This window comes from Solanum dulcamara, chromosome 10 (assembly GCF_947179165.1).
Source record: "Solanum dulcamara chromosome 10, daSolDulc1.2, whole genome shotgun sequence".
Lineage (NCBI taxonomy): Eukaryota > Viridiplantae > Streptophyta > Magnoliopsida > Solanales > Solanaceae > Solanum > Solanum dulcamara.
This window is the reverse complement of record NC_077246.1, coordinates 62,780,041-62,791,644: the sequence shown is the minus strand read 5'-3', so window position 1 is coordinate 62,791,644 and position 11,604 is coordinate 62,780,041. Positions and strand designations below refer to the sequence as shown.

Genomic DNA, 11,604 nt, shown 5'->3' with positions numbered 1-11,604 from the left:
GAATATATTCGGTCTATATTCCAAGGTACTAGAGGGATGAACAATGATGTTACTCATCGTATTGCAGAAGCATGGGTAGATGAAATGGAGGCTTACATCTGGTATTTTGTATGATAAGAATGTTCCATCAAAATCCTTAATTAAATGCAAGTTTTATAAAGTGGTTGTTAGACCAACTCTATAATTTGTATGGGGCAGAGGTTGATTGGTTAAGAACTCGTATGTCCTGAAGATGAAAGTAGTGGAAATGGAGATGTTGGGATGGATGTGTGGGCACAAGAAGAGATAGGATTAGAAATGAAAATGTTTGGAACAAGGTGACATTGCTACTAACAATGCAAAATTTGACGGACAAGGTCGTCCCAAAAGCTCGAAGAAAAATCGATCATGTTCGTCAATTTTATTTTTTTAATAGAAAATCGATGGATTTTGAGAAAATTGATGGACGCCCGTCGAGGTTTTTTTCATGCAAAAATGTGTGAAACTTTTAATTTTTGAAAAATTATCTTTTTAAAGAAAACCTATGTAGTCCTTCTATCTTTTTTTTAAAACAAGAATCGACAGATAAGGTTAATTTTTAAAGTGAAAAATTACAAATGAAGAATATATATAAAATCGACGAAAATATTTCATCAAATAGCATGTTGAATAATAGATTGTCCATAGTCATAAGAAATATCTGGGTTTGATTTCAAATACCTACATTTTTATGAATATTTTTGAAAAGCTGATTTTGTCCAATTAATTTTTTAAAATCGACAAAAATCGACGGACTAGATCTGCTGTCTCTCGATTTTAATCGATTTTGTCCATCGATTTCACGAAAGCGCCGAGGGAAAAATCGATGATGTACAGTCCATCGATTTGACATCAATTCCTTTAAGAATTGACCTTATCCGTCGATTTTGGCCCTCAATTTTGATCCAATTAGTAGTAGTGTGGGGTCAGTGACCTACGTTGTGGATAAGATGAGGGAGACGAGATTGAGGTGATTTAGGCATATAAAAAGGATGTGCATATATGTACCAATAAAGAGGTGTGAAAGGTAGGCAGAACATGACACACCTGCAACTTATCGAGAACATGACCTAAGATAGAATGATTTAGAGGTCGAGAATTATGATAGAAGATTAGTAGATAGTCAAGTATTGTCTAGTTTCTCTTATTAGTACTCTTATAATTATACTCTCCTATTGTCTTATTTATTTGATTTTATTGCTGTCAATTGTTTTCATTGCCTCAATTATTATATTATTTTATTATTGCTACTGCTCTCATATAGATTATTGTCAACATGATTTACTATTGTATTTTCTTTTTATATGTTATTTTGATATATTACATTTGAACTCAAGTTCTATCAAAAATATTATATCTTCACCGAACAGAAACAAGATTGCATACACCACCTTTCTTAGATCCACTTCACTTTTGTTTGGTGAGTAGTAGTAGTATAATCCATTAATTGCATATCATGACACAATATTAGTATCAACTAATTGTGAGTGGCTTGTTATCATTTTAATCTAGTTTCTTAGTATAAGATAAGTAAGATTACACCTCTCTATATGTTTATTCAGTTTTAGTTAATCAAGAATTATATAACTAAGGTTTACCTGTAAGTTCACCCAACCAATTGCTTTGGATTGATAAGGCATGCACTTAATTATGTCATGGTGGTTAGTTGGTCATTGTTTTACTTTCTTCTTTATCATGTCAGGCCATACTTCCCAAACAATACTTGTAGATGCTCCATTTGACACTTTTTCAATTTTTAGTTATGTTTATTGGTGTTATTTGACTTTAGATAACATTCGGTATTGTATTAGTTTTTTTAATTAAAAAAAATTGGAGGAAGGGGATTATTTTTTCCGTTACATATTATTTGATTATGATCTGACACACTTTTAAAGAAAATTTTAATAAGATGTGTATTTTGTTAAACTAACCTTATTAAGGATGGTTTGAAACTTTAAATTTGACTTTTACTACTTTATATAATTACTATTTAATACTAAGGATAGTATGAGGGGGAAAAACTCTCTTAATTTGCTAAAATGGATTTGTAAAATAAAATATATAATGTTTTTTGGTATAGGGCCCAAGTAAAAAAGGAACAGAAGACGTATATTTCTTTATGTTCTATCTTTAGATCATGTTTGATTGGTTTCAATGTTTAGAGGATTTATATTTTTTTGGTTCTGTATATTCTTGAACTTTGAAAAAATAATTCCTTTTGAACTATAAAAAAAGTGTCATCATTTTGTATTTGATTAATTGAATCGTTTCTTTATGGATTCCTTTCATTTATATTGAAAGTATTTTATTTATTACTTCACTCTGTTCCAAAATAAGTGTAACATTAACAAACAAAAAACGTTCCTAAATAAGTGTTACCTTAGAAATTCAAGACAAAAATTAGAATATTTTTCTAACTATACCCTTATACATTTTCTTAGTAGTGTTCAGTTTCATGAAACATTTATTAAACATGAATAATTTAATAAACTACATATTATATGTATATTAATTTTTTAATATACATAATTTTGCTAAGATGACACTTAATTTAAAATGCTGAAAGTAATTTTTTTTATAAAAAATGTATCAAATCAAACATGAACGAAGGAACAATTAATTAGTTTTGATTCTCTCGCCGTATTAGATGCCGTTTGCTGATTACGGCCTTCTTAATTTAATTTATACCCAAACTATGATAATTAGACTGATATTTAGTCAATTTCTACACTGATATTTATTTATATACAAACTAAGATAAAATATATCGTCATATTTTTGTCTTTACCAATTGGAATTGGTACATTTATTAATATACTTCTCCCTATGTCTCAATTAAATTTTGAGAATCAAATAATTTAATTTTAATTGTGAATTTGAATATAAAATATTTATACTTTTTAAAAATAAATTTGATATATTTAAAAAATAAGTAAATATATTATAAATTATAATAATAAGAATTAATAATTTAAAATATTTAAAAAATAAGTGAAAGAATTATAATAAAAAATAAATTTATTTAAATGCCAAATCCAAAAGGTATCAATCAAATTGAAATCGATGTAATTATTTTATTATTAACCTCATTGAGACTTATAAGTATCCGGCTTCATGTGTTATGTGTATAAAAACAAACTACCTAATGCATTATATATATATATATATTGTATTTTTGTCTTCACCTATATGGAACTTCTTTTCTAATACGGAAAAGGCCTAAAATGCCCTCAAGATATTGTAAATGATATAAAAATGTCCTTCATCCATCTATTGGCCTAAAATGTCTTTGACATCCACCTTTAGATTCAAAAATGATCATTTTCTTTAATGAAAAAAGGTATTTTAGGCCCAATAGATGGATGAGGGCATTTTTGTACAATTTTCAATAGTTCAAGGGCATTTTAAGCCTTTTTCTTTAATTAAAATTCTGTAAAATAAATTTTGATTTATAATTAATTTTAAATAATTAAATTGTAACCAATAGATGGTGGACATGTGTTTTAAAAAAATATTCAAATTATTTAATTAAAATTCTTTTAAATAAATTTTGATTTATAATTAATTTTAAATAATTAAATTGTAACCAATAGATGGCAGACATGTGTTTTAAAAAATTATTCAAATTATTTAATTAAAATTCTTTTAAAAAAATTTTGATTTATAATTAATTTTAAATAATTAAATTGTAACCAATAGATGACCACCACGAGTTTAAAAAAATTATTTAATTAAAATTCTGTTAAGTAAATTTTGATTTATAATTAATTTTAAATAATTAAATTGCAACCAATAGATGACCGCCACGTGTTTAAAAAAATTATTCAAATTATTGAATTAAAATTCTGTTAAATAAATTTTGATTTTTAAATAATTAAATTATAACCAATAGATGGCCGCCACATATATTATTATTATTATTATTATTATTATTATTATTATTATTATTATTATTATTATTATTATTATTATTATTATTTATGTAAAAGTATTTGAATTTCAAGAGTCAAATGAGTTATTTTTTTATCATAATTTTTACATGTCTATTAAAACTTTTAAACTATTAACTCACAACTTAAATAATATTTCTTTTGTACGTAATTAAATATGTTAATTTTATTTTTTAAAATTCTATATTCAAACACAGGTTAAAATAAAAAAGTTTGAATCAAGAAAAATAACGTAAATTGGAGCAGAAAATATTTTTTTTGTCTTCATTTTTGTTAAATTATCTCTTAATTTTTTTAAATTTGACAATTAAAATTGAACATGTATTTTTAGTACACTATAAACTACTTCTGTTCACTTTTATTTATCTACTATTTCAAAAATAAAAATTTCACTTTTATTTATCATTTTTAACTTTTCAAGAAAATAATAATAATTTTTTTTATTTTACTCTCAATATTTATTAATTATTTTCAAATTATTTCATAAGATATAAGACTATACATTAATTAATATGCATATTGTGATAGAATACGACGAGTATTTTTTGAGTCCACTTTCTGTGTAACTCCCAGATAGAACAACAAAGAGAAGACCAAGACCAGAAATGGAAGTATCCACCCGTTATATTCTTGGGAAAATTTTCCCGCTAAAAGCTAAAACAAAGGCAATACATGAATACAACATCAATTTCTTCACCTTTTAATTTTTTTTTTATGTGAACTGCTCAATTTGCAATTTTAATTAGGACAATTATTATTATGTGATGTCAATTTGTATTCTTTCAAGGAATATAATTTATACTGAAAATTTTAGAGTTTATACAAAGTCAAACCCATGAGAGAGAAGGAAGATCCAAGTCATTGTTCAAATGCTATTAAGCCAAAGGAAGATCAACTAACATTTTCTTGTCATATTGTCTTTCTTACCACTATTCCACCTTGTACCATAATAATAATACTCAAGTCAAAAAGTTTCCTTTTCATTTCTTCATTTTCACCTTTGGTTTTTTGCTTTCTCAAAGTTGAACTTAGAAATGTTTGTTTGTGTCTTTGGGTCATTGGTATTTGCATAAAGATTGAAGCTTTTTGAGTTTATGATAAGTTTTCTTGAATCTTTGAGGCCTATGACACCCTTTTGAGCTCTTTAAAAGGGTGAACTTAGAAATGTTTATTTGTGTTTTTGGGTCATTGGAATTTGCATAAAGATTGAAACTTTTTGAGTGTATGATTAATTATCTTGAATGTTTGAGGCCTATGTGACACTCTTTGAGCTCTTTAAAAGGGTGAACTTCTCTTTTTCTTCATTCTCGTCTTGTTTGTGTAAGCTCTAGTGGTCTGGTGTTTTGTTCTTTTTCTGGGGTTTCAAGCTTTTTTATGGGAATTCTTTATCTGGGGTTCTGTTATTTGGATATATTATTCATTTATTCTTTGGTGGGTGTGAGAAAGTTTTGATTTTCAAGGAGTTTTTCTGTTTCTGGGCAATTGAAAAAGGGTTCTTCTTGAAAAACTCCATTTGCCTTGTTCCAAAGAATATATATATTTTTTTGTTTTGGCCTTATTCTTGGTACTTTATTTTGGGTTTGGGGTTGAGGAGTTTGCAAAAAAATATGAAGACAGGTAGAAGAAGGAAATTACATTTTAGCAAGATTTACACATTTAAATGTGGAAGAGAATCATTTTTAGGTGATGTTGATCATTCACAAATTGGAGGTCCAGGATATTCAAGAGTTGTTTATTGTAATGAACCAAGTAGTTTTGAGGCTGTAATCAGAGACTATGTTGGAAATTATGTAAGCACAACAAAGTACAGTGCTGCAACTTTCTTGCCAAAGTCTTTGTTTGAGCAGTTTAGGAGGGTGGCTAACTTTTACTTTCTTGTCATTGCCATATTGTCCTTTACACCACTAACTCCTTATTCTCCTGCCACTGCTGTTATTCCTCTTGTTATTGTTATTGGAGTCACCATGTTGAAAGAAGGTATTGAGGATTGGCAGAGAAAACAACAGGTATTTACTCTTCTTTCTTCTGAGTAATTAAGTATACAGCTCCTCGGGAACGGAAAACCACTAGGTAACGAGGGCTATGCCCTCTTATTGAGCCTTCCTGGAACGAATTTGGATTAGTCAGGCTATTCGGGAAAAAAAAAGGTTTCATGCTTTCCCTATTGATTGTTGAATGGGCTACTTAAAGTGGAAGAGAATAAACTTGCAAAACCTCTCTTGATTGTCCAAGCTAATCCTTTAGTTTATATGATTATCATTTGTGTTTTCATTTTCTCTCATTCAGGATATTGAGATGAATAATAGGAAGGTTAAAGTACATCAAGAAAATGGAGTTTTTAACCAAACAGAATGGAAAAACTTGAGAGTTGGTGACATTGTTAAGGTGGAGAAGGATGAGTTCTTCCCGGCAGACTTACTGTTGCTTTCCTCTAGTTATGAAGATGCAGTGTGCTATGTTGAAACCATGAATCTTGACGGGGAGACTAATTTAAAGCTTAAACAGGCATTGGAGGTGACTTCGTCGTTGCACGGAGATTCCCACTTTAAAGACTTTAAAGCTTTTGTTAAATGTGAAGATCCTAATGCTAATTTATATGCTTTTGTTGGAACAATGGAATATGAAGAAAAGCAGAATCATCTTTCTCCCCAGCAATTACTTCTCAGAGATTCTAAATTGCGGAACACGGATTACATATATGGGGCTGTTATCTTCACTGGTCACGACACAAAGGTCATGCAGAATGCTACTGACCCCCCTTCGAAAAGAAGCAACGTTGAGAGGAGAATGGATAAAATCATTTACTTCTTATTTGGACTTTTGGTCACTTTGTCCTTAGTTGGATCAGTCTGCTTTGGATTTCTGACTAAGGAGGATTTAGATGATGGACATAAAAGGTGGTATCTACGACCTGATCAATCTAACATATATTTTGATCCTAATAGAGCTTTTTCTGCTTCCGTTTACCATTTTCTGACAGCCGTGATGTTGTATAGCTACTTGATTCCAATATCCTTATATGTGTCAATAGAAATTGTTAAAGTTCTTCAGAGTATGTTCATTAATCAGGACATTCTTATGTATCATGAAGAAACTGATAAACCAGCACATGCCCGCACCTCAAATTTAAATGAGGAACTTGGCCAGGTTGACACAATACTTTCAGATAAAACTGGTACATTAACTTGTAACTCAATGGAGTTTGTCAAGTGTTCAGTGGCTGGAACGGCTTATGGACGTGGTATTACGGAAGTCGAGAGGGCTATGGCTAAAAGAAATGGTTCTCCATTGATTGAGGATTCTGCTGTTAGTCTAAAGAAGTCCTCAATAAAAGGCTTCAACTTTAATGACGAGCGAATCATGAATGGGAGTTGGATGCATGAGCCTCATTTAGATGTCATACAGAAGTTTTTCCGTTTATTAGCAGTCTGTCATACTGTCATACCTGAAGTGGATGAAGAAACAAGCAAGATTTCATATGAAGCTGAATCTCCAGACGAGGCAGCCTTTGTAGTTGCAGCTAAAGAAATTGGCTTTGAATTATTTAGGAGGACACAAACAAGTGTGTCAGTGCATGAGTTGGATCTGGTATCTGGCAAGAAAGTCGAGAGGTTAGTTAACATCAAACATGTCTCTTAAGTGTGGTTTTTCAGGAATTTAATTTTTTTGAAAGAATAGTACATTTGAGACTTTGCTGCTTCTTGATAAAGACAAGTTAAAATGCATAATAACATACCAAGTATTTTGCAAATATTACAAAGCATACTCCTGGAACTAGATCCTTTTATATTTATATTCCTAGACAGTAACAAGTGAAAAAATTGGTCTGATCTTTTGTTATGTTCTCATTTGGTGCTTCCTTTGATCCCACTGCTCATCTGTGTCTTTTAGATTGAATACTTTGCCAAGAAAGATTATATGTTCAAGATTGTGTAATGAAAAACAGCCTAGTATCAGTGACATTCTAAATTTTGTGCATACATTAAGAATGACATTTTTGTTAGGACCGAAATAATCAAGAGACATGCAGAAGCTAACAAAGCAAACCTCGAAATTGCTAAATATGAAGAAGAATGAGAAATATATCTAAAGAGTAATCATAGATTTCTTTGTTTGCAGGTTATATACAATTTTGAATGTGTTGGAATTTAATAGTGCAAGAAAAAGGATGTCCGTAATAGTAAAGGATGAGGAGGGAAAGATATTGCTACTCTGCAAAGGTGCTGATAGGTTAGTAAAATTACAACTTAACAAGCGCCATACATTCCTTGAATTCTTAAATTAGTTGCTGACTTTGTTTTTATTTTCCTTCTTCCATATGGCCTTCATGCAGTGTCATGTTTGAAAGGCTCGCGAAAAGTGGAAGGGAATTTGAAGAGATAACAAGGGAACATGTACATGAGTATGCTGATGCAGGCTTGAGGACCTTGATACTGGCTTATCGAGAAATCACCAAGGACGAATATCAAGTGTTCAATGAGCAATTTTTAGAGGCCAAGAATTCAGTCACTGCAGACCGTGATGTGTTGATTGATGAAGCAATTGAAAAGATTGAAAAGGAGTTGATTCTACTAGGCGCCACTGCTGTTGAGGATAAACTCCAACAAGGGGTAAGTTTAATAAAGTCACATGTCTTCTTACCACCAATCACCACTTGGATGTGTTGTATGACTCTTGTCCTGTCATTTATGGTGTTAGGTTCCTGAATGCATTGACAAACTTGCGCAAGCAGGTATTAAGATATGGGTTTTGACCGGGGATAAGATGGAAACAGCCATTAATATCGGGTATAATATTTGGTTATGAGTTTTTATTACTTTTTTGATTCAATCGGCTCTAGTCTAAACACATTTTTTTCCATAATATCTACTTCAGTTATGCCTGTAGTTTGCTTAGACAAGGAATGAAGCAAATTATCATAAACTTGGAAACACCTGATATTATAGCAACCGAGAAAGGAGGAGACAAAGGTGCTATTGCCAGGGTAACTACCTATCCTGTTGTTTCCTCTTTATTGGAATGCTTGAGTTATTTTTCAGGCTAATACATACTCTTTCCTTGTCACATTTCTTGTTAGGAGTTACTTGATTGAAATATTACCTAGAACTTTCTAATAGTGCATGCTTTATGTTACACAATTTCATCAACTTCTGATATTTTTCTCTTGATAGCTCCCTTGTCATTGAAATATGGATATTCTCCCTCTCGGTTTCTCTGTACACTCGTGTATCACATGCTGTCTCCCTCTAAACACCATTCGATTTCCACGCAATAACCCCCAAAAAATAGATAATGCCTCATGGAATCCCCTTAGGAGATTTTCTATCAATAATTATTAAGGTTTAGTATTGATGGAGTAGTATGTTATTTCTTCTTTGTTATAGGCGTCAAAGGAAGGTGTTGTACGACAAATTATAGAAGGGAAGGCTTTACTTACGGCTTCAAGCACCGAGGCATTTGCTTTGATCATTGATGGGAAATCACTTACATATGCTCTAGAAGATGACACAAAAAGATTGCTTTTAGACCTTGCAATTGGATGTGCCTCTGTTATATGCTGTCGTTCATCACCTAAACAAAAGGCATTGGTTAGTACAACTTGTCTTCACTCCCAAACTGTTGCTATTAAATTGTGGGCCCTTTGACGTTCTCTTTTTCACTACAGAATAATCCTCTCTTGTATTCTGTCTGCAATTTGATTTATCATCTTACGGTGCTTAGTTTGATTTGCTCTAAGCATACCGGTCTTTGGAATATATAGGTAACAAGACTTGTTAAGTTTGGTACTGGAAAGACAACTTTAGCCATTGGAGATGGAGCTAATGATGTAGGAATGCTTCAAGAAGCTGATATTGGAATCGGAATCAGTGGTGTTGAAGGAATGCAGGTGAGAGCTTTGTACATTTCTCTTGCCTTTTGCAGCAACACACAATTCTACATCTTGTATCTATCCTTGTCGTTTGTTTCTTAATATTCTTTTCACTGTTTTACACTTCTTAGGCTGTTATGTCAAGTGATGTTGCGATTGCTCAGTTCCGATTTTTGGAACGCTTGCTTTTAGTGCATGGTCATTGGTGTTACAGAAGGATCTCTTCAATGGTAAACTATATGCTACTGGTTTCCTTCTGGGGAATTGTTTGAAATTATTTCAGTTTTTATTTGTGGAGTATTTCTGTAACTGGCTTTTCTTTTCCTTGCAGATATGCTACTTTTTCTACAAAAACGTTGCATTTGGCTTTACTCTCTTCTTATACGAGACATATACATCATTTTCTGCACAACTTGCATATAACGATTGGTTTCTGTCGCTTTACAATGTCTTCTTCACATCATTACCAGTGATTGCTTTGGGAGTTTTTGATCAAGATGTATCCGCCCGATATTGTCTTAAGGTATGTCGGACTTCACACACTGTTGATCGAGATGTGTCTATCATTATTTGAAGTACTTGACCCTATGTATATTGTTGCAGTTTCCCATACTATATCAAGAAGGTATACAAAACGTCCTTTTCAGCTGGCGTCGTATAATTGGCTGGATGTTGAATGGTGTCTGCAGTGCAGCTATTATCTTCTTCATCTGCATAACAGCGGTAGATCCTCAGGCCTTCAATAAAGATGGTAAAACTGGTGACTACGCGATTGTGGGAGCAACAATGTACACATGTGTGGTTTGGGTTGTGAACTGTCAAATGGCTCTTGCTGTTAGTTATTTCACCTTAATCCAACATATCTTCATCTGGGGTGGAATCGCTCTCTGGTATATCTTCCTTCTAATGTATGGATCCATGCCTACGACACTTTCCACCAACGCATACCAAGTCTTCGTGGAAGCTCTTGTTCCTTCCCCATTATACTGGTTAGTCACACTGTTAGTGGTTGTTTCAGCTCTAGCTCCCTATTTTACATACGAAGCAATTCAGTTCCGATTCTTCCCAATGTACCATGGGATGATTCAATGGATAAGGTATGAGGGGAACTCAAATGACCCTGAGTTCTGCAATGATGTGAGGCAGAGGTCAATAAAACTAACAACTGTAGGTTTCACTGCTCGTTCGATAGCAAGATCTAATTCTAGTCTAAAACGACATGAATGGTATTCACGGATAATATTTGATTAGATCTATCTCAGCAGGATCAGACTTCAGACCAACAAAAACACAGTTTTTCGAACTAGAATCTCCTCAGCTAAGAGGTGCAACAGAAGCAAAATTCTGCCATGACATGTCTTAAACAGACGAAAATGTTGCCTCAGAAGTTTGTAAATTTTCCCAGAGCAAGCAACATGTGTATAGTAATTCTTTTATATCTTGTAGAATTATGAGATCTTCTTTGTTGAATACAGGAAGAAGTACAGTAGATAGAATAGGCAAAGGTATAGCTATCATCTTGTGTAAATTTTCTAGCATGCACTGAAGAATGATCATTTCCATATGAAATGTGTGTTTACACTGCAATACAGAAATTTACTTCCCTATATGCACTCTCTTTGAGTTTTAAATTGCAGTCAACAACATATTCGGTGTAATCCCACAAGTACAGTATGGAGAGATAAGATGTAGCAAACTTTACCCCTACCCTGGTGAGTAGAGAGGTTGTTTCTGATAGACCCTCAGCTTAAAAAATGTGTAATCATA

General features: G+C 32.0%; 1 protein-coding gene across 1 annotated transcript; it reads left to right on the top strand.

The window, feature by feature from the left end:
* The first annotated feature begins 4,950 nt into the window (after positions 1-4,950).
* Positions 4,951-11,437, top strand: LOC129871248 (putative phospholipid-transporting ATPase 9). Its single transcript, XM_055946149.1, has 11 exons — positions 4,951-5,974; positions 6,255-7,579; positions 8,088-8,198; positions 8,302-8,578; positions 8,667-8,755; positions 8,844-8,952; positions 9,353-9,556; positions 9,730-9,855; positions 9,969-10,067; positions 10,169-10,360; positions 10,441-11,437. The coding sequence occupies exons 1-11, from the start codon at positions 5,576-5,578 to the stop codon at positions 11,086-11,088; spliced, it is 3,579 nt and encodes a 1,192-aa protein (XP_055802124.1). The 5' UTR covers positions 4,951-5,575; the 3' UTR covers positions 11,089-11,437.
* The last annotated feature ends 167 nt before the right edge of the window (positions 11,438-11,604 follow it).